Raw genomic sequence first — 24298 nt, 5'->3', positions numbered from 1 at the left:
CATCCCAACAGCCTAGGGAAAGAGGATCTAAGTTGGGAAGTTCTTTTTGTAGGCATTTTTTAAAAAGTTAACATCCTCAATAAGGACTCTATAAAGAAGACACCATTCTTATCTCCTCCACCAGCTGAGACAGTCATCAGAAGGAGGCAAAGCCAAAATTTGAACCCAAGTAGTGTGACTCCAGAGCCCATGGTCTAGCCACACCTGCTCTTTAGACTGAGAAGAAGGGAAAGCTGAGCTGTCAGTTTGAGGAGTTTGTAGCAAGAAGAGTAATGGGTTTGCCCCCCACCAAATGTCTACACTGAATCCCTAGACACTGTAACCATGGTAGGTTATGTGGCAAAGGGGAATTGAGATTGTGGATGGAATTAATTTGCTGATCAGCTGATTCTAAAATAGGGAGATTATTCCGGATTATCTGGGTAGGGCCAATGCCATCCCGGATATCTTCAAAAATGCAAGAGGGAATTGAAAGAGAAGACAGAGAGATGGCAGCGGACAAGAACGCAACAGCTTGGACGAGGAGGGGACGAGTGAGTAGGGAAGAAATATGGGCCACCCCCAGAAGCTGGAAAAGATGAGGAGATGAAGTCTCCCCAGAGCTTCTAGCAAAAAAATGCAGCCCTGCTGACAGCTTGATTGTAGCCCAGTGTCACCTTTTAACCCACAGAAGGTTACCCGTAAGAGGGTGCCTATGAGAAAATGCACTTATAAAGTTAAATAAAGATGATACTAAATTTGTGGCAATTGGTAATGGCAGCAACTAGAAAATGAATCCAGAAGTGCATGCGGTCAGGCCTGAGTGGTGAGCACCTGTGAGAAAGCAGGAAAGCAGGCACCAGGAAAACGCTGGCTGTCTGAAAGAGGAACACGGGGGTTGGAGGTGGTGGCGGTAAAAGACAGGTCTTGGCCTGTGGACGGAACCTCTTTCCTTTCTATATCCTGAGAACCTAAGGGAAAATGGTAATCCTGATACGGAGCTTCATCTGAAGAAACCCCTCGGTGATGCACACGTTTAGATTTTTATTCTGCCTTTACCAATTGCCTACTACTATGTGCTGGGCATCCAGCGATATATGCGCAAGCATCTATCTTTACGCTTCAAGATCTTTCAGGGAAGAAGAAAAGTGCAAAAACAAACCAAGTCTTTCACGTGATATGAAATGTAACTGCACTCTTCCTGAATCGAACCAGCCTCATTATTTGTGCAAATTCTTGTAAGTGTATGGTGCTTAGAATTCAGACGAGGTCCCTCACCATTGGGGTTGTATTTAAATTCAATATACCAGCAAGATACTTAGTCGTGATTAATTTATATTTATTAATTTATACTTACTGAGAGCCACATAGGAATAGAAAAAGGTAATGCATAAACTCACCATCTAGAAATGCAGAATCAAATGATTCTAAGGGTAATATACCCCCAGAGGGTATTTATGACTATACAGCAGTCAGATGACCTTAAATAAGAAGGTCCTTAATGACTGAAATTTGTTCATTACAGAGGACTAGTCAAACCACTATTGTCATTTTGTCTGCTTATGAAAAAGGCACAGTAAAGTCATGAGGGCATGAAGTCAACGGCAACCCTCTAAGGCACCAAAGGGGCTAGAGATGGGTTGGTGTTTGTTACCACCTATAAGTGGGCTGACGCAAAGATCACAATGTTTCCTCTCCACTGCCCAGGATCTCGAAGGTACTGTCCTGATAGCAGTCTCCCTGAGTTGTAACTATGCTGAGTTGGCATAACAATGGCCTATATATCACGGCTCATGGAAACAGAGCCCTGTTTACCAGCACCAGTGGCCTCATGCTGCATGGGCTGAGACACAAGACTCATCCCTCTAGCAAGTGGTCACTCCACAGGCTATCCTGTTCAGTCTGATGGCAAGGAAGTGGCAGAGGCTCACGGCTTTCTCCCCCAACCCACACCTAAAGCCAGAGGTCACAAAACCCAAAGTCTTCAGGGGCCGGGCAGATAAAGTGAACAGGTGCAATGGGCCAAGGACTGACTACCTGATTGTACTTGTGATAAGGCATGGCTATGAAGCAATCCTGCTCTTCTCTAAGAGGAGACAACGGAGCAAGCGAGGATGCATGGCAACTGGTGGTCTGGCTTCACACTGGGAGACACGGGGTGTGGTGGGAACGGTGAGAGACTAGTGAGCATGTGGCCACCACGAATGCGTAGTGACGACTGTTTAGCTCCAGAGAATTCTGGCCACACGGGAATGCGAGCCCAGCGTGACCGGATCTTCTGATTTTTCTGGACAAAGCCAGAGATGCAGACATTTTTGTGGCATCTGGTAATTTTAAATGTAAGCAAAGCAAATACACAAAGACAAACTCATTTATTTTTTCAACCTCCCCAATCGGCAAAATAAAAGTCTAAATTAGACTTGGTACACGCTTTGCAGACAGGAAGCCCCATTCCAAGCTTAGCCTATGGAGTGGTCTGCTTTCTCAAATTACAAGAAGCAAGAGGGAGGTTTCTTACACTTATCCACGCTGTGGTACCAGTGGGACTCACAGTCCTGCTAAGGGCTACAGATGCCCTCTTTTCTGAAGGTAAAAGTCCTTTAGGAATGCCTGCTCCCCAGTCATACCAGGCTTGCCTTTCATCTGCTTTGGGACCACTCCAATCCCCCAATGCCACCTCCCAGACCTGCTCTATTCTTAGCACAATCGCCACCATTGAAACATAAGGTGCTGCCTGTCGTGAGACACTAAATGAGAATCCAACCCCTTATTCCGGACATTGTTGAGAATGCACTATTGGCCAATGCCACAGGACTTTGACCCAGACCTCTCCCAAATCACAATCTCCCCCAAATACTGTGTCACAGAACTTGTACCATCTGCCCAGTGAATTTCTAGCTCCAGAAAGCATATATTTTGGAGAAGAAAATAAAGCAAAAGACTAATCAAATTACCCATCTCTGACATCTCCTTCACTGAAATACCCAGTGGGCTTGAAGTTATCTCTCCACAGAAATCATACAAACGGTCAGATTTAGTCCTAGCATGTCGACTGCTGGACAGTTGTAAATTTCTTAAGAAGTCAGTTGATCTGAAGAGAGGAATACTAACTCTGGCCATTTCCCAATAAGAATTGTTCGTCCATTTCTAAGGATGAATGCAGTCCACAGTGCACAATCTGAGCCACGGCCACACCACTCTTCAGGGATGGGCGTCTTTTGTGTATGCCTGCTACCACCACACTTGGACAGCTCACAGAGGATTCATCTTCATCCCAGTTGATATAATCCTCTCCCTCAGAGAACTGTGGGCAAAGAGCCACACGCTATGCAGCTTCTTTATTAGCAGCCAGGACTAGAGAGAAATGAACTTGAGATGGCAGTTGAGGGAAGATGTCAAGTGAGAAACATTACTGAAGTATAATCTGTAGAAAAGCAGCCGATGCACATAAATTCAGGAGGCCTTGGCGGTAAGGGATAGAAATTAAAAATCAGGTTCTGTTCTTGGGGAGCAGAAGAGAACTCCAAGGGAATGAAGGACAATAGCTTCATAAAGTGGACTTCCTCGGCCAGCCCTGGGGTGGGAGGTTATCTCTGGGCTCCAGGAGGCATGGGGGCTTTATTTAGTGCTTAAAGAATGAAGATAAGAGGAAAATAGCCTCTTCAGGAAGAAGGAAAAAAAGGAGGAAAAACATGAATGCTCCTTTACAAGCATCTTAAAGGAGCACCAAGCCAACCGGCCACCCATGAGACCTGGCTACTACTGCTCTGCTCTCCAAACACACACGCGTGCGCACACACACGCACACACACACACACACACACACACACACACACACACGACTCCAGAGGAAGGCCTGGTGCAGGGAGGTGCCAGTACAGGCGCGGGGAGGCAGGATGTGAAAGCGATCGCATTTCCTCCCACGGAGAGCCAGGCCTCTACGGACATCCTGCGGGCTGGGGAACCCTGAGGCTTTCAGGGCTTTTATCGTATTAGGAGCATTTTTCTCATCATAACTGAGACCTTTAGTATTGCATTAAAAAGATGGTTAATTTTCTTAAGCTTCCTTTTAAACACAGAAATAGGATTAGAAGGATAACATGCTCAGATGCAAGCCCATTATTTGATTATGTCTAAACCTAATCCTGCCTTCACCTTGGCCTGCAGAGTCTCCATTTTGGGGTTTATTGGTTGATAATGCCAAGGCTGTCAGATACTATTACTTGTGAAGTATCTGTTGCTACGTGCTCTTTCTTCCACTATCAAATGCTGAAGGTTTGAAACTGAATTATAGGATAAGTTCTCACAGCCTCGCCATCTTTTAGACTTTAGTCCCTATTTTCAAAGGAGAACGAGTGATTCAGGCCCCCAAAGAATGGGGACTCTCTCCAGTAAATTCATTTCTACTAACGCTTCAGAGGAGAGCCTTATGAGTAGCCTTCCTTCCGTTCAGCAGGCTTTCTATTCTTTCATGTTATTAAGCATGAGGAAAACTGGTATTGATGCTAATAAAAAGATCAGAAGCAGCAGCTACAGGTGACCATTCTCTAGCTTATTACTTTTCATATTACAGTAAAATCACCTGCCACATCATCTCCTTGAGGGTAGGAACTGTGTCTTATTGCCATTCAGTGACGAACACGATTCCTGGCCCAAAGCTGGCATTCGCTAATTACCCATGTTACCGGACCACGAGTCCATATCACCTCTTGATTTTACCCTGAAAGGCACCCTTATCTCCTCGGTTTTCTCAGTGGCCAAGTAAAAGGCATTCCCAGGCCTGAGTCTCTGGGACAGAGGCTTGGGATAACCCCAGAAGCATATGGGCAGTCCACCCCCAACCCACCTCACCTTCTCCCCTCCCCATCCCGGAAGCTTCCTCGTTTCTTTACCTGTCGCAGTGGTTGCATTTAAAGGGCTTTGCACCTGTGTGTTTCCTGTAGTGCCTCGTGAGCTCATCGCTTCGTGCAAAACGCCATTCACACCCTTCCCATGAGCACTTATAAGGCTTCTCACCTGCAAGAAGAGACGGAACGACCATGGTCAACAACAAGAACAAAATGGCCACATACCTGATCAGGTTCTGCTCTCTAGCCACCGTCTTGAGAAAGGACGGTAGAAATCATTCTCAAAAGACTACATTGCCTAATACGCTGTGTCACATTTTCTTTAGTCTCCTGGTGTGGTGTTGTTGCTGTTGCTGTTGTTGTTTTTAACCTTCAAAAGTGGTCTCACAGGATCCTCTAATCTGGAGCTGTCATTTCAGTTCACAGAGTCAGAGCATTTCCTTCAACTGGTGAGGGATCAATTTTTATTTATTTTCTATTCCCTGGAGCACTTTGACCCCCACTGTCCAAGCAGAAAGGAAATGCGCTATTTTCGTCCGAACCGCAAATGCTTCTAATTCTATTTTTCTCCAGTACCTACAGTAATTTACCATTTCAGCCTTTTTAGCTTTCTCCCTCCTCTTCCCTCCTACCACAAACTGGAGCCAGGGACCTGACTGACAAGGCAAACAGCTCAGGTCTCCCAGAACCACTGTGCCTTCCAGTAAATGGGAGTGGATGGACAGTCAGGAGAAAGGGCTACAGTTTGAGAGTAAAACAGAAATCCCTTGACGATTCCTGCCATTTATGTAAAATACAGTCACAAAGTCCTATTTAAGAAGGCCATAACTTAATGGTTCCAGAGCTTTCATAGTAGAGAGAGATACAGAGTATTACAAAATATTTTTAAAGCCAATTTGTAGAGCAAGGTTTTAGCCACAGTGAAGCTGCTTGTAAGTACGAAATTCGAGCTCTTGTGCTCAAGTGACCTTTTTGCACAGTAAATACAGATGGAGGGATATGCAAGAGAAAGACATGATTTTTCCCTAGACCTTTTCTTTTAACCCATCAACGTCTGTCACCAAACATGGCAAATATTTACCCTTCCAACTGTATGGTGGGCTGGTTCTGATTATGAAGAAAAATAATCTTGGGGCACCTGGGTGGCTCAGTCGGTGAAGTGTCTGACTTCGGCTCAGGTCATGATCTCAGGGTCCGTGGGTTCGAGCCCTGCATCGGGCTCTGTGCTGACAGCTCAGAGCCTGGACCCTGCTTTGGATTCTGTCTCCCTCTCCCTCTCCCTCTCCCTCTCTCTCTCTCTCTCTCTCTGCCCCTCCCCTGCTCATGCTCTCTCTCTTTCTTTCTCTCTCTCAAAAATAAATAAAACATTAAAAAAGAAGAAGAAGCAAAAATAATCTTTACAACACGATGAAATCATGAGAGTTACCAAGCCCTCATAACTGACAGGTAGGTTAGCACAGTGGTCATGAGCTCTGAGGTCGACCTTCCAGGGTTCAGCTTTCAATGCTGCCCCTACCTGTCTAACTTGGGGCAAGTTAAGAAACTTGTCTGCGCCTCTGTCTTTCTAGAGATAATAACAGCATGGACCTCAAAGTGTTTGAAGAGCATAACTTAATACACATATGTATTATATGTTAATTAGAACAGCGCCCAGCACACTCGATGTTGACGTCACTGGTAAATATTACAAATTGCCAAACCCACAACTTCAGGATACACACACAGGTGCCAAAGTAGTCCTATGGCTGCTCCATTATATCTCTATTTTTAACAGCTAGACCTTCACTAGGCAGCGCTTAAGGAGACATTGCCCAGGTACTATACTTGACCCACTTTCTTCTTTCACCTTTCTCCTTCCCTTTATACCGGACTACAAAGTGTTCATGATTCTTTATTTGTATCACCTAGAATTGAACCAAACATGATTGAAAATTTTATTTCATTAAATCGATGCCCCAGTGAGCCACTGCTCTATAAGACCCATAGAGAAGAGGAATGAGAAACACAGGCATTTCTTTTAAAGGGAACCAAGAGGACATGAAGGAGGGCTAGAAGCACAGGAGGAAACCCATTCGGTTTTGGAAACTAGAAAAAAAAAAAAAAAAGAATCACTGAGCAGTGTTAAAAGTTCACCTTCTGAATCCTTAAAGCCGAAATTTTAGAAAATTGCACCTGCTGAAGAGAAGGTAGCAGAATGGGGCTATCAAGTCAACTTTGGGGTTAACACACCTGGAAGCTGAGTTAATTACAGACCCTATGCCTCAGTGTCCTTCTCTGTCAAATGGGGATGAGCTTCCCATGTTTGTTGTGAGGTTTAAATATGTTGTCAAATATAAGACACATATCCTGAAGCCTGACACGAGGTAAGTATTCAATCAATTTCAACTTCTCTTCCTCCCACGTTTACCTGTGTTCTCAGAAGCTGTCTAACGGCTGTCACCCAAAACTTTCAGAGCTCAGGCTCCAGACAGCTGAGCCTGGAATCACTCTGGGCAACCTAAATATTGGAAAGTAGTGTGTATTTCAGTTCTAAATATTTTCTCCGTATATTGATGGAAAATTCACCAGAAAAGTGGAGTGTTCTCTAGATCTACTCTGAACGAGTGAAATGCTGAAGGGGAAATTGGAGACCTTACTTGGGGAGAGGTGTGCCCTCTTTGAGAGGTGTGTTGGCATCATTCACTTAATGTGATTGATTACCAACCAGGCTCTGTTACTTCAAGGAAATCTGGCACAAACAAACAGAATGAGGCACCAAAGGTGTTAGAAATTCACAATGCCCTCCACCCCCAAGGCCCTCAAATGCAAGTAAAATTGGGGTTTCCTGGCACCCAGGGGAAGCAAACACACCCCAAAATGCAACAAGGCATCTGGAAATCCCATGACATTCTACAGCACCAAGCAGAGACTTCCAGTCCCCCAAATCAATCCCGCAATCGAACTAACCCATCCATCATAAGCAACCACATTTTGAAGGACACAGGAAGGACAGAGAGAAAATGGAGGTTCAAATGGATGTCTTTGGGTATTTTTTTTTTAAAATTATTATTTCAAACTGTTTGGTTTTCCTCTTGGTGAATTTTTAAAAATAGTTTGGTTTCCTTTTATTTTGACAAATAATATGAAGGATCTGTTCACTTCCTAGAAAATAATGTCGACTTTTAATTAATTCTGGCACAAACCAACTATCCTATCCAGTAGCTATTTCAGTGTCCCTTTTGCCAGTGTTCAGACAGAAACTGCAGATAGTTTGACTTGGCTTTGAATTGTATCACCTAACACAGTTTCCTGCTTGCACCCAGAACAAGTCCCTTTGTGCCCTGATAGTTTACCCAAGTTATATTATTGTGTCTCATCAAGCTATTTTTCCAGCGTCTGATCCATTTACCTACAAGTTGCCATTTCTGCAAATGCTCAATAATGCAAAATTTAAAAATAACCAAGAAAGAACTCCACCAAATGAAGGAGCAGTGCCTGATACAGGGCAGAGTTCAGAAATCAGAGGAGCAAAAAAACGTTTAAAGAATCGGGAATAAGACTTCTTTATTTAGGGCTCAGAAATAGCGGGGTTAGGCTGGCCTCATTTCTGGGTTCCATATCGGCTTCTGTAAACCAATGTCTACTTGAAAGAAAGCCGTGAAAACCCTCTGTCAGTACTTTGCATGGTCAAGATTACACCTCCCTGGACACCAGCGCCCACTGCTTGATCTCGGGGTTGGGGCGGCGGGGCAGGGAGCAAACCATCTATAATCCACGATGCACTAGTTTTCATCCGAACAGCCTACCTAAAGATTTCTGTGCATTTCATAAAAAGCTTGGCTTTCTTTCTTGGTGACAGAATAGCTTTCTTTCTAAAAGACAGGCAGAAAGGAAGAGAAAGGGGCCAGAGGGAAGGAGGAAAGGAGAAAGAAAGTAAGGAGGGAGGAAAAAAGAAAAAAGGGTCGTTCAGTTGTAACTGGAGCAGACCTCATGCAAAATCAGCTTATCTCCTTCATCTGCCCTCTCTTTCACTCTCTTTCTCCCCCTGCTCCACTCCAGGTACTAGTTCGGGGCAGAAAGCAGAAAATGGCATGCCCTTGCCAACGCTATCTGGTATGGCACCTGCACTAATGCCCACCACTCAGCTCACTGCAACTCAATAGCGATCACAAATGTTCGGGAGGGGTCTCTATGAGACAGGAAGATGGAGAGAGGCTTAAAACACGAGGACCCAGGTCTGGAAGGAGTATGTGGATGAAGGCGGCCTACAAACCGGATGGACGAGGGAGCGTGCCAGGGCCTGCACAGTTCACAGGGCCACAAGTGAGGACTCGGTCAGAACCCCCTGAATTGCAGGGGGAATATCAAGATCTACTTTTCCTATCTGGAAATTAGCCCCAGGAGACGTGCTTCCCTCAGAGGTGATAGGAGGTCTAATCAGGTGTAAATGGATTTATAGCCATACAAGGGCTCTTAAGGAGAGCTAAGGATGCTTGAGAAACAGGACTTGACATTTAGCAAGGTTGAATCATGGCAAGAATTCATGCTCTCCCACAGAATGGCCTCTGAGATGGAATGTGGGCTAAACCAGTAAGGCTTTTTTTTTTTTTAGTTCCTTACAGAGTAACTCTCTCTACATCACGATCATCAAATGTGATTGGTCCAATGCACGTAAATACTTTTGAACATGCATCTCCAATATAAGTAGGTTTATTCATGAATTATATAAGTTTACTGATGTCCTAATACATTAGGATATTATAAAATATGCATTCACTATAGAAACTAAAAAGAATGAGAGTAAATTAAATATAAATAGGAGGTACGCATTTTTCTTCCTGTGCTCAAAAAGACTATGTTGCACACCCTACTTTAGTGACCAGTGCCCCAGAGAACAAATGGAAGCAGCTTGGCTCCCAGTCCATTGGTCCTGGTGCTTCCATACTCGGTCTCTGCAGTCCATTCTCCCTACAACACTCAGACAAACCCTTTGAAAATATAAATCAGAGCAGGTGGGTTGTTTATAGGGGATTTTGGTCTTTATATTGCCATAAATTGGTTTCTCTGACATCCCCTGGATTTTACTTTGTGCATTTGAAAACGTTCTATGAAACCTTCTACAGATTTCACCAGACTGCCAAAGAAGTTCCTGACCCAAACAAGGTTAAGAAGAAATTAAAGTATAAATGCTGCACTGGCTTCCTGTCATTCTCAGAATCCAAGTCAAAAGCCTGTGCAGCCCTGTCGTATAGACTCCACGTGATCTGGCCCCTTTTTAATCTCATCTCCTACCCCCATCTCAGGGCCTTTGCACTTACTAAACCCTCTGCCTGGAATACACGCTCCCTCGTGCCATTCAGGTCCCTGCTCCAATGTCTCCTCCTCAGAGAGACCTACCCTCATCGTCCTCCATAAAACAACAGGTTCTGTCACCTTCTCCACTCAATCACTTTGAAATTAGATTGCATATTGTTTGTGTGTTTTACTGCCTGCTTCCCCTCCTAGAACGTAAGTTTTGGGCGGGCACCTGTTTCGTTCACTGTGATACCAACAGCACTAAGGCAGGGCCTGGCTCAATCCTGTAGAATACAGTGAATATTCGAATACGACATCCTGTTCTACAACAAAGAACCAAGTGCACCCAGAGGAGCAGGGCAGCCCGTGTGATTTCAGTCCCTGTCTTTCTATACATTGAACTGGCCTAAGAGTAGAAGATGTTTGTTTGCTGGCTAATCCTCTACTCCAGGGACTAAAGTATGGAGCTACAATGGATTAAGTATTCCTTCACCATCAAAGGTCACTCTTCTTCTCTATCTGCCTGAGCCTAAAGAAAGGCCTATCCTGAAAATCTCCCTGTAATATTCAGCTCACACCTGGGACCACAGTCTCCTGGGCAACATCCCCTCTGGGAAGCCAAGTGCGTCATTTTATGGAACTCATTTGTAAAGGTTCTCACTGAATATGTGTTTGGGAGAGCATAAGTGATATGTCAAATGTATTGCACCATGAATTTGCCTTTAAGATATAGATTGTAGAATAAAACATGAACATGTCAGAATCTCGCATACCAGGTTAAAAGTCCCTTGAAAATAAACATCGTTAATGCAAATTTTCTGCATTCATTTCCCGATCTGCAAATTTTCAAGTCCCTAATCCAATTCCTAGAGAGACTAAGACCTTGACACGCCCAGATTTCTGTTAAAACTAATTTTATCTACCGCTTTTTACTTTTTAAAAAGTGTTACTAGATTTCTGTTATCTGGGCATGTCAAGGTCCTAGGCTTCTTAGAATTTGGATTAGCAACTTGAAATTTTGCAGACCGGGAAATGAAAAAGTAAAATGGAAAGGAGGAAGAATACTTCGTAATGGGTTTGTATTGCCACTGAGTCCATAAAGAGGAAATCAGCAAAGACCCATCAATTGCTTTCACATCACACTCGGCAGCACCAGAGAATTTAAGCCACCTGGGGAATAAAGACACCGAGAGAGAAAATGTCACTAAGCTTTCTTAACACTGGAAAAAGAGTAAGCAATAAACATCACTCCCCAGCTTGGCAATCCCTTCTCAGGGTATATGAGCAGCAAGTAGAAAACCCCTGTTATTAACTCGGCTTTGGAAAACTGGCTCAGAGTTCCTCTTAGATTCCAGCTGAATCTTCAATATTTTCTTTTTCCAAGGAATTTTAGTCAGGTGATTGTTGGAAAACGAGACCAAGGCTTTCTTTTCCAGAACTTGAAAAGCATTTGTAACCACACCATAAAAGAAAATGTGTACTCATTTGTTCATGTTCCATGTTGGTTTTTTTCATTCATCCATTACTCGCTCACCCAGGAGCTACAAGGCGCTAGGACCTGAGTGGTTCAATTTGCATAAAGCAGCGGTCACTGCACGGAGCACACGTTTCCTCTTTTTTTTCTTTTGTTCATGAAACAACTAAGAAAACAATAACTGGCTGAGGTCTGGATAAGTCCTTACAGCCTGGATCGCCACCTTAAAGTGGCTGTTTAAAATGTATAACCTAAAATTTAAACCATACCCTCCGTAAGGCAGGGTTCCTACTTCAGCATGTGGAGAGGAGCAAGAAAGAATTCTGACATAACCCCACAAATACTGACATCTTGGTGTCCAGCCACTAGCCCCATGTGGCTACGAGCCCTTGAAATGTGGCTAAGGTGACTTAAAGAATCGAACTTCTAATTTAATTTTAATTAAAAGTTAAAGACTGAACCATGATAAAGCATAATTTATATACTCTTGTTTTGGTAGGGCTAACTACATTTAGCTTTAACTGTGGAAAATTTAGCATATGGATTTAAATATGCTGTAAGTATATATAATACACACTGGATTTCAAAGACTTAGTTTTAGAAAAGAATGCAAAATATGTCTTATTAATTTTTCCCATATTGACTTTATGTTGAAATGATCGTATTTTGGATATATTGGTTTGGGGTAAAATATTATTATTAAAATTAATTTTACCTATTCCTTTTCACTTTTTAAAAAAGGTGGCTACTGGAAAAGTTTAAATTATATATATGGCTTGCTTCCTATTTTAGACAGCATTGGTTTAAAATACATTCTCTATGTAGAAACTCCACCATCACCTCAAGCATAAGGATTCAGCCTTCCTAAACTTTTCCCCACGCTCAGTCCAAAAAAGCTTGTTACCACCTTGCCTTCCAGATCCATGAACCCTACCATGCGTTATCTCCAAAACACCTCATCTCTGTCCACAGCTGAGCAGGCAAGGTCAAATACCTAGACCAAAGCCTCATTCATGGATGATGAAAATACAGCCTCTTCCGTGTGACAAGTTGGATTCAATCTACATTAATTGTTGGCTCAAATCTGTACCGAGCAATGACACTGCTGGAGATTAAAAAAAAGCACAGGGTCTCTGTAGTAGGTGACTCCCATGTGGGGAAGCCCCACGCATGCATACAAACAACACAAGGCCCATGTGTTTGATAAATGCGTGTGAATGACATGTGGAGGAGGGGATCCCTAAGGCTCTGTAGAAACATTAGGGTAGCCATGCCTTGATGCCTTGATGAGACTTGAATCATTGCTCCATTGGAGAAAAATGGACTTGTTATCAAAAACAAGGACTAGCCATCAAAACCACCTTTGCTGCCTAATAGCAGTGTGGCCTTGTAGAGTCGGTAAACTTCTTTGGGACTTGTTTTTAACTGTATAGGGAAGGAACAGAAAAAAAAAATCTGTCCTACTTCCCTTCTAGTTATCAAGATGCGATGGCATTTACCATATAAAAGTGATTGGTCGATTACAAAGTCCCAAACACGTGAAAGATGTTCTCACGATGATGGGGATATCAGAAGGGAGTGTGCAGGTGCGTGGAGGCCAGAGAAGGCTATGGGAGCAAGGGCTTCTCCATGAGATTTAAACTACAGCCCAAGCATCACTTCTCAGACCCACTTTACCTTGCGAAGCACAGCCAGGAAATACACAGGATCAAACAAATCTTTGGGGGCCAGCTTCCATTTTTAATGACTCAACTTTGACCAAAAAGTTTCTTTGGGAGGGATGTGTTAGGTTCTTGGTGAATTGGTTTGAAATGTTGGAGGAAGACAGGGTTGGTCATGAAAACTGGCAACTATCCCAGAGGCTGGAATAAGTATAGCTGTTGGCAATTGGAGTTTTTTCAATGTGCAACCCGTGATTCCAATACGCGTGTTTCAGAAACCATAGTGTGTTTCTCCTAGGCCAAGGGGTATCATAATATTCTCAAAGTCAAACTGAATCTTTATTTAATTAGAAATGTATGCAGTGTTCTAATATTTTTAGTGGGCTAATACCCTCCCCCCTCAAAACAAAACAAAATCCCACAAGGCTTAAGATAGGAATTATTGTAATTCTCAAAAGACTGTAAACTCACTTAAAAATTTAGATTTCAACACTCATACCTAAAGTTATATGTTCTCAAGTCATGACACAGATAAGCATGACTATGTAGGTAAACTCCATGCTTTTCTGGCATTGAGGTTAGTTTTTTTTTTTGCATTTTTTCTTATTTGGCTTTATTCTTTTTTGTCTTTGTTGCTTTAATTTTTAAAAATTATTTGTATCAGCTTTTTTAGAGATAAAGCCAAAGAAAGTTTAACGTCAATTTGGAAACTTAAGTATATTTTGGTGATTGCCAAAGTTACAAAAAGTTAAAAGCTAGACAGAAACTGAATTTGAAGACAAAAGTTAAAACATTTATCTTTTTTCCTGTGAAGATGATGACACCATGTAAATTTACTGAAAATGAATTTATAGGAGACTTCTTCCACTTAGTAGTAAAGGTACTATTCTATAAGCCAATTTCCCACAATTCGATTTGATGTATTTAGATAGGAACATGATTGCCTAAAAATATGAATTTTAAGCTCATGGCCAATCTTTCGTTTTTGCATTCAAACGTGAAGATGGTCATATTGCAGAGGATGTATGCAGGGCACAGCCTAAGACCACCACGTGACCAAACTACTAGTTTCTGAATCACTTCTAAAAAGGTAATTTTAAGGGGCGCCTGGGTGGCTCAGTCGGTTAAGCGGCCGACTTCAGCTCAGGTCACGATCTCGCGGTCCGTGAGTTCGAGCCCCGCGTCGGGCTCTGGGCTGATGGCTCAGAGCCTGGAGCCTGCTTCCGATTCTGTGTCTCCCTCTCTCTCTGCCCCTCCCCCACTCATGCTCTGCCTCTCTCTGTCTCAAAAATAAATAAAACGTTAAAAAAAATTTTTAAAAAAAAGGTAATTTTAAGAATGAAGAGAAAGAAATTTTACTTTAGCTCCACACATGTTCCAAGTTTAGTTAATATCCAAAGTTATCAACAAGCCACTCAGAAAGTGACATCTCCAAATGCAGACGGGCGCCCTCAGAAGCAAGCCAATCCCAGGTGAGAATGCTTCCCCCGAAGATACAGTTCATTGCAGAGGTGGGCAACTCAGGTGTACAACTCCAAGCGAGCACTGCAAGAAACTGATTCTTCTGCACAGAGGGTAGTAGTAAGGAAAAGAACAAATGTGGAGCACACAGCTTTGAGGAAAGGTAGGCTTACTGGACACTTCCTGGGGAGGATTTGAGGGGGCCTGAGGTCATTGTGAGAGGACTATACCTGGGAGTGATGGAAACAGGGGGTGCGTGGAGGTCCAGTATAGGTGGGTGGGGAGGGAGGGGGAAGGCTGAAACAAGTCTCATCAGACCCAGGACCCATGGTAGCCATCAATGGCACACACACAGTAGTTGAAGATACCTCATCTATTATCCCTGAGCACAATGAATTTTTTACTAAATAAAAATTGGAAAATACAAGCCCAAAGCATTTACTATCAGGATTAAAGTTAACTTTCTGCTACATATTTGATAAATATGAAAAGAAATACATCGGGGTGCCTGGGTGGCTCAGTCGGTTAAGCGTCCAACTTCGGCTCAGGTCATGATTCCACAGTCTGTGAGTTCGAGCCCCGTGTCAGGCTCTGTGCTGACAGCTCAGAGCCTGGAGCCTGCTTCGGATTCTGTGTCTCCCTCTCTCTCTGCCCCTCCCCTGCTTATGCTCTCTCTCTGTCTCAAAAATAAACAAAAACATTAAAAAAAAAAGAAATACATCGATGGTCTAGAAAACCCATGGGAGTAGACAATCCAAAAACCACCCCAGATATGATTTGAGAAGCTAGCAAATGATTGGTTTCAGCATCCTGAATTTGTTCTGATTAAGATAAAGTTAATATTAATTGTTATTCCCTAATTATATAAATGCAGATGGTGGAGAAGTGACCCAAGCATATGATTATTTTATATGGCAATTTGCCCTAAAATTAAAAAGAAAAAAAAAAACCAGGTAAGTTTATCAGTCCTCAAGAAGCACAAATTGGATAATTTACATAGAAATGATAAAGAGATGGGCCCTCCCCTGGACCAGCTACTACTCAAGCACGGATCTAATTCTCCAGAGATTTTTAGAAGTAAATATTAAAGCAGCCAAGCTTTAAAACATCCATTTGTCTGCATAACTCTTTTCCAAGATGATCAAACACTGTTTTTCAGAGACTGAATTTCCTCATTAGCTAAGGCAACCCAAATATGTACCTTACCTGAATATGAAATATAAGGAAAGGGTAACTCAAAAGGGAAAGCTCAGCGTCTTATTTTGACAAATAACAACCTAAGACAGAGATGCTCTTCACATACCACTGCCTATGTACTCAAAAAAGACGTCCACAAAACCGTCTCACTTATTTTTCTACCCTAATCTACCCGTTGCTCCTTATATAAATCCCTCACTCTCCATCATCCTTGAGTAGCCCTCCCCAGCCTGTCCCACTTACCAGAATGTCCTGTACTCAGAATTTAATCTGTCTTCCACATGTCACCCCATCCTAATGTGTTTCTCCCGCTTAGACAGCTGAAATCTTGTCAGAGTTTTCACTCTTTGGCTACTTATTTATTTACTATGCCCTGTGAGATATTTAATTTCTTACGTCTTGATTCCTTGCCCTGCTTTCCCTACCCACATTACATAGAAAGTGCTTTTAACATTGGAATGCCTTACACCTCCAATTCAATAAATGGGATTAAGAATCCAATGTGTGTCCAGGAAAGGGGCAAGGTGATTCTCACTTGCTTCTGTGTCATCATCCGCAGCGTCTAGCACAGGCTCAGGCACGTCGTACGGAATCAATACAAGGCTTGCGAATGAACAGATTGGTGATCCATCAAAAATTAACAGCCCCAAAAGTTGTTACCACCTTGCCTTCCAGATTCAAAACCCCTAACACACAGTATCTCTGAAATACCTCATCTCTGTCCACGGGTGAGCAGGCAAAGTCAAATGTCTAGACTTCTGGTCTCATTCACTGAGGGTGAAAATACAGCCTCTTTAATGTGACAAGGTGGATTCAATCTACATTAATTATTGGTCTCTTATGTACTGAGCAATGACAGTGCTGGAGATTAAAGGTAAAAGCAAAGGGTCCCTGCATTAGAGGAGTTCCCGGGTGGGGAGGCTCCATGGATGCATACAACAACACGAGGCCTGATATATCTGGTAAATGTGTGTGCATGGACATGTGGAGGAGGGAAGCCCTAACACTCTGTAAGAACATTATGGCAGGCATCTCAGGGGGAAGGAACAGCGTGCGCAAAGCCTAGAAATGAGAGACAGTGGTTTGTCATAGCTGAGGCCAAGGACGAGTTTATAAGGAGGAATTTCAAGAATGGCTGAAGAGATGGCAAGACCCTGGTGGGGTCTTGATGACATGCTATCCCCCCAGGAGACTGACTGCCTTGAGGTCAGAACCCATGCCTCTGCATATCTGATGCCTCAGAGCCTCCCCCAACATGTGGCATTAGTACTTTAAAGAACATATCCTGTGTGAAGTGGTTCTAGACCAACTCTGATAGAGTTGGGTGCTCCTTCCTCTTTGGTCCCATAACTTCCTTTCAAAGAGTCTTATCATATTGCTTGAATAATTTTTTACATGCTGTGGCCTCACAAAACCAAATGGTTCCGTCATGGACAGAGACCAGGTTTATTCACTTTAGTGTTTCCAACACTCAGAACGCTGAAGACAGGTCAAAGACCCTCGACTAACTTGACTGAATGAACATGCGCATACGTTATTAGTCCTTCTTCAAAACTACTTGAAACACCGCAACCTAGATTCTCCTACATCCTCTTTCTGCTGCTCTGTAATATGAATAATTAGGAAGAAAACACAATGATTGAAGCCACCCATGGAATCTATATTCACACATACACATACACACACACACACACACACACACGCACACACACACACACGACATCCCCCCCAAATCTGCAAACAATTCAGCACAAACATATTGACACCCACATATATAGAAACACCCCCACACAATCTGTCAGCCTACATACCTCTAACCTGAAACAGCCTTGATTTTGTCTGTGCTAAACTCACAGCCACAAAATACTTTCTCTTTATTCTTCTACTTAATTTTCATCCTGGGAAAATGTCAAGGCGATGTGACTTTACCCTTTACCTTTTGGGGGGGATGCAAGGAATATTAAGATGTGGTTATTCTGACACTTTAAGCTTGCTCTCCCAAGTTATTAATTTCCCATTCACTTCATATTATTCCAGTAATGGACTATCCTCATAAAATGCAAAATGTAAATTAAGTTTCCATTCAAAACTTTTGGCATTCCACAGACACCTAGTTCTCATGCAGTTATTTTGATTTTGTAATGTGCCATGAACTAGAATATACTAAAATTTTTCCCTTACTGTATTATACATTTAGAATTTCAGAACTCAAGTGTTTCATGTTCAAATGCCTGCATTACAAGCTAAAATGGAACTATTCTTAAGACAAAGAGCATAGCACAATGGCCAGGTGACTTTCCATATTCATTTTCCCTTTCTCTATAAGAGAACCCCCAAGTTTTAGTTGGGCTCACCGCTACCCAGAATAAAGACTATTTCTCAGCTCCTTTGCAGTGACTTGTTGACATATGACTAAGTTCTGGCTGATGAGATGTGAGTGCAAGCGACAAGTGCAATTTCAAGCTGTACTTTCAAAGGTTGGGACATCTTCTCCCCTTCCCATTTTCAAAATAGCTGTATGAAAACTAGGTTCCTGGAAAGCAAGCCTGGTGGCAGCCATCTTGAATTGTATGGACACAGGCAATTCCTGAAGGGCAGAAACCCTAGGGATGGGGGACAAACAGGACAGAAGGAGTTTGGGCCGCTGACAACTTCTCAGAGTACAGCCGTCTGAGATTCTGGATTTTTATGTGAAAGAGCAAAAAATCTGATATCTTTTTAAGCCCCTGCTAGCCTGTGTCTCTATTACAAACAGCTTCATTTATGTTCTTAATAATTCAAAGGGTAACGGAAACTGATGAATGAAAACAATACATGCCTAAATGGCCCATACTTGCAGTATAAACATTATTTCATATCTCAATCACTTCTTTTACTCAGGAAGGTTGCCTGAGCTCCTGTAAATGGTGTCTCATGTGTGCAAGTACAATTTAGTAGAACACACACACGTACACACGCACACACATGGCTCACAATCAGGAGACCTGGGTTCTAGTCCCCATTCTCACTACTTAGTATATGATCTTAGGAAAGTGACAAACTCTTTGAGTCTCACTTTCTTCCTCTGCAAAGTGGGGCTGACCGCTTCTTTGATGTTGGCCTTACAGGACCATTGTGAAGTATGACGAGAGATAATACCTGTGTTAATGCTTTGTATATTGTAAAGCAGTTATAGGCATGGTGATTATTAAAATATTCCAAACAAAAATCCTTCTTTATGCAAGGTGGCTCATAAAAACACCTAGTGCCTGAACATACTTTCCTAGTGAATAAAGGGCCTGCCGTCACTGTTTTCAGTCAAGATGAGTAGAGATCTGTGTGCCAGTCTTAGGAGCAGATGCCTCCTGGGGCTGGCCTTTTATTGAATTCAATGCTCCAGGCCTCAGTGCCTCAACTGGCAACATGTCATTGATTAGAAAGCCAAAGAATTTAGACCCAACTGCACAAACCCAACACCACATATAGAAAGGGAGCCCAAAGCCTGTGTACCAATAAAATATGGTATATATCTCACCATGCCTTATGTATCATGCACTAAAATATATTTGGCTTTTTCTAGTGGAGATATAGATGACAGAATCAAACCATGATGAGATGTCTATATTTTCCTTCCTCACAGATATATACATAGTGTAGAAAACTAAATGTGAGAGAAAGACACAAAATGTTATACACAAACTAGACGATGAATGTATCTGTTCAGAGAAAGCACCTTGAATGACCATCCTGAGCCAAGACTGTGGCCCAATCCAGCCATCCTCAATTAATGATAGTGTTTTGCAAATCCTGAGGCAATGGGCTATTAGGCAATATTTAGCGAGCTCTCCTTATATGCTGGGCACTACAGGAAACTAAGGGCTTTATGTACATTCTCTCCTTTAATCCTCTCAATAGCCCTATGAGGCACATCATTCCCATTCCACAGACAAGAAAACTGAGGGTCAGAGGATAAAACCACTCACCAAGTTCTCCAGCTTATAAGCGGTCCAGTCAAGATTTAAATTCAGGCAGCTGCACCTTCAGTCCACAGGCTTAATTAACCACTACATCACTCTCTTACTGAAATGCCAGCAATTAAAATAGAATAAATGTTTACATTCCCCTTGAAAACATTTTCTGATAAAGCGAATCTTTCAACTGGAAAGAATGTCAAAAATATTTAGATGCACCCATATAATAGCTGTTGTAACTTTTTAAACCTGAGTAAGTGAAGGAATGTAATCTATTGAGACTAGAAGCCAAGGGTGTGGACTACAATTCACTCCTCCTCCCCTAGGTCCACCTTGAGCTCACAGAACAGTGCTACCCACCAAAGGACCTCTGTGTGGGACAGATTGATTTTCCTCAGAAAAGAATACCACATATCAACTTTACCAGTGTTTTTCCATTTAATTCCCTTCACTTTCTCAAAACACATTTGTTTAGCCTGACACAGCCTTAGATAAACCAAAAATGGAAACCCCCCCAAGGCCAAAAGCAAAGCCAAGGCTTCATCCTTAACCCACACCTCCAGCTGCCTGAGAGCCCCGCAGAGTGGAAGTATAAAGTGAAGATGGCCCAGTACTGGGCTATGTCTTCTACTCCTTAGCAGGGGTGAGTTTCTCCAGTCCTCTGCCACATCCTGTCCCACACCGACCCCAGATGCCCAGATGCCCCACAGGGATAGAGAGTCACAATGTGGCTGGAGAATCAGGCAGGGCTAGACCACAGGGCTTAAAGATGAGCTCTGTCCGATCTGGTGGCCACCAGCCACATGGGGTTCCTGAGCGCTTGAAATGTGGGCGGTCTGAATTGACATGTGTTTTGAATGTAAAATATACACTGAATTTCAAAGACTTAGTATGGAAAAAAAAAAAAAGGACGTAAAACTGCTCATTAACAATTGTTTATATTGATTACATGTTGAAATAAAGCTTGGCTATATTGAGTTAAAGTCTAGTATTAAAGTAATTAGTACAACTAATTAATAAATGAATAATTAATAAAGTAAATAAACCAATGAAAATAAATAAAGCTGCCAGAAGATTTATATGTAAGTGTACACATGGCTCACATAATTTATTTATTTCTATGGGACAGTGATCTTAGCGGCCACATTTAAGAATCTGGACCTTAACACAATGGTGGCCATTGTGAACTTTTAAGCAGAGCCATAACATGATCAGATGTGAATTCTCACAGTATCATTCTGGCTATAAAATGGAGAATGGGCTGCTGAGGGAAATGAGCTGATGTGAGAGGACTTCTGAGAGACAGAAGATAGTGGCTGAAACACAGATGTCATCGCCCCTAGCAGCAGAGATGGAGACAAGTGGACAAATACAAAACATGCTTAGAAAGTAGTGCCAGCCCGATGCGGATGTTGACTGAACAAGGGGAAAAGGCAAGGGTGTGTATCCGGGACGCCTCCGCGGGGGGGGGGGGGGGGGTTTGCTATGAAGACTGGGTGGCCATTCAGCTTCCACACCCTAGGTAGCATGCATCCGGGTAAAAATGGCCCATCAGGTTATCCCGGGGTTGCAGCAGGCTATCTACCTGAAGTTCCCCTGCAAGGGGTATGAATCATGGGTGTTCCCAGACTCTGGAACCAGCGCATGCTGCCCCAAAGTGCTTTCCTTCTGAAGAGCTCCAGAACAAGTAACCCAAGATCCTGCTCAGACAAAAACACCCTGGAAAGCTGTCGGAAACGATGAGGGTAATTGCCGCTGAGACCAGGAAATGAGCCGAAAGCACAACACATGGGATGGGCTGCAGTGGAAGCGGGGTGGGGTCTTTGCTTCCAGGCCTCTTCCTGGCTTCTTTCCTAGGAAATTCCAGGAGAATGCTGCCGGAGAACCGGCTTTGGAGTCAGACCGGACTCATAAGTCAGGTCCGCCCCTTACTCTCTGGGTACCCCTGGGCCGTTTGCAGGTCTACATCTCCTCCTGCCTCCGTGGGCAAAGCCCCACCTGCAGGACTCAGGACAAGGACGCAGGCACAGCACCAGCGCGCTTCCTGCTAAGTGGAGGGACTGCCCGGAACCCCGGGCTGGGACCACTAGGCCTTTCTCCTTCGCTGCAGTGCGCTCAGCACCCGCCCCCCAGAAAGGAGCGGCAGGCGTGCCCGAACCCCCCAACCTTTAGCCGGCTCACCTGTCGCGGGCGAGAGCACAACACAGCTCCCCGAAAAGCCGGGCAGGCTGGTTGGGTGTTCACCGCACCGCGGACCGGACCGGACCGGACCGGACGCGGTGCCGAGGGAGGCACGCTCCTTGCAGGGCAGGCATTATCATGAATAATTAAAGCGAAGCTCTGCTTATCTAACTGAATGAACAAAAGGTGCCTCTGACACAGCAGCCACTTTTTGTTGCTGCTGTGGTTTTAGGAGACCTTTTTCCCCCCCTCAGTTACTGCTGCTTCAAATCTGATCATCTTCAGAGGTCTCCCTATCAATTTGGGTAAATTAGCACGCTTCTCCTCCGTAGGGAGCTGCGGCCGTAAATCACGGATATGAGCGTGTGTAAAATTATATAGCATGGGCCCAGTGTAATAATAAACACATTTATAGTTTATAACCGCTGTTTTCTCCGCATTCGAGCCGTCTCACTGCCTGGGCCCCAGGGGCTCGCAAGCGCTCCCCACCCGCCCCGTGCGCGCCCGCAGTCCGGCTTTGTGCGCAGATTGCCTGCCCCCTCGGCTCGGCCCGCTATCTGCCGAATGCCAGCCGGCTCCTCTTTGTGCTGCGGCGGCGGGCAAGGGAGGCCACCCGCTCACGGCACTCGGTGCAGCGCGGCAGAGACACAAATGAGCAGGTGACCTTTCAAACCGTGTCAAAACGGGCCCTTGACCCAGAGACCTCAAAACTTCGGCGGTTTCGCTGTCTGAATCAGCCCGCTGAAAGGACCTATGTTTGCACAATGTGATTGTGTTTACACAAAGATTTAACGCCTCAATAGAGCAAAAGCTGTTCAGTTAATTTTAATTATTGCTTTATTCTTCCCACAACAGAGTAAAAAAAAAAAAAAAAAAAAAAGGTTAACAGGGAGCTCGTGGTAATTGATCCCATAAGCTTTGTGCCCAGGGTCCTTCTAGCTCCGGGAAGGGCAGTAGACGGAAGGAGGTATGAAAGGATTGTTTCCAGTCTCTGCCTTTGCTTATTAAACATGCTTTGTGGAGAAGACGGATACCAAAGAAAACCACAGGAAAACTTCAAGACCTGACTGTGGTGAGGGGAAGACTCACAGGTGGGTGGGAAGCGTTCTACACGCTTGGCAGTGAACTCAGTCGCAAGCAAAAGGCGAGTATCAAATGCGGACGGGGGCCCTGCCGAATACAACGATTTATGAAGGTTATTTCTCTAGCAGGTAGAATAAATAAAAGGGGAAAGTAGATTTGAGAAAACAAAGATAGACAGGAACATAGGATCAGATAAAAAAATATATATATGTAGGCAAACAATCCTCAGGAACCCACACGGGTCATGCGCGCTGTTCCTAGCACCTTCCAGGGATTTGTCTCTTGGTGTGAAAACCTTTTCTTTCTGCAGATCTCTGGAAGACAATGCAAGTGCCTGTCGCTTGGCGGTTCCCGTAGATCCTTTTGGCAGAATGTTAGACACCAGCTATTCTTCCTCACCGTGTGCTTTTGTGAATACGGAGGAGAGACTGTTGCACACAGCAGCAGAATCTTAACCTGAGCTTGGGATCGCTGCCCATCAGGGGATCGAGAATCCCTGTATCGCACGAGGATTCTTCTCCATAAGACATTTAATACATCCACAAATATCCTCCAAAAAGTGGGGGGAGAGGGGGCTAACGCAGGATTATCTTGAGTCGACATTTATCGTACAAATAAAAATAAAAGCACAAATTGTTTGTTCGCACTCCCCTAGCAAAGCTCCGGTGTACCTAAGCCAGCAATGTGCAACTTGTGCAGCAAGATCCATCCACCCCTAGCTTCTTCCGACTTCCCGAAGGCACCTCCATTTGGATTTGCCCATTTAGTAATAAATGAGGGCTGTTAAGGTGCATTCTTGTAAGGGGTCAGGGAGAAGTGTCTCTGTTCACGATTTCTCTCCACAAATTTTCTACAACGTGCAAATGCACGAGTACTGAGATAACGTTTTGAGAATCAATACCTTGCATGTGTTTGCATCTTCGAAACCAGCTTTCTTTCTTAAAATGGAAAAAAAAAAACCCTAAGATCAAGGATTTTTAAATTCAATCAAACTAGACAGGATATAGGAACATACAATATTCCTATACATTATATCATTCTGTCCTCTTAGCTCTTCTGAATTTGCTGTCATGTTGGACAAGTACGATAATAACTCGTGTTACTTAGCATATGTGTGAAATACATAGAATGGCAAACAGTAGGCCACTTATTTTGCTCAACTATAACAATATACCCTGCATTCATTTATAT

The 24298-nt window shown here is 43.5% G+C and overlaps 1 protein-coding gene across 2 annotated transcripts in view; it reads right to left on the bottom strand.

Annotated features, from left to right (window-relative positions):
• Window positions 1-24298, bottom strand: part of KLF7 (KLF transcription factor 7) — an 86878-nt gene that overhangs the window by 4547 nt on the left and 58033 nt on the right. For both annotated transcript variants that reach the window (XM_053905548.1, XM_053905552.1), the window contains exon 3: window positions 4872-4995. In XM_053905548.1, coding sequence (XP_053761523.1) covers window positions 4872-4995 — 124 coding nt within the window. The remainder of the gene's footprint in view (window positions 1-4871; window positions 4996-24298) is intronic.

Source organism: Panthera pardus, unplaced genomic scaffold (assembly GCF_024362965.1).
Source record: "Panthera pardus isolate Hobbes unplaced genomic scaffold, ASM2436296v1 HiC_scaffold_10, whole genome shotgun sequence".
NCBI lineage: Eukaryota > Metazoa > Chordata > Mammalia > Carnivora > Felidae > Panthera > Panthera pardus.
The sequence above is the reverse complement of the archived record's forward strand: the minus strand, read 5'-3'. Positions and strand labels throughout refer to the sequence as shown.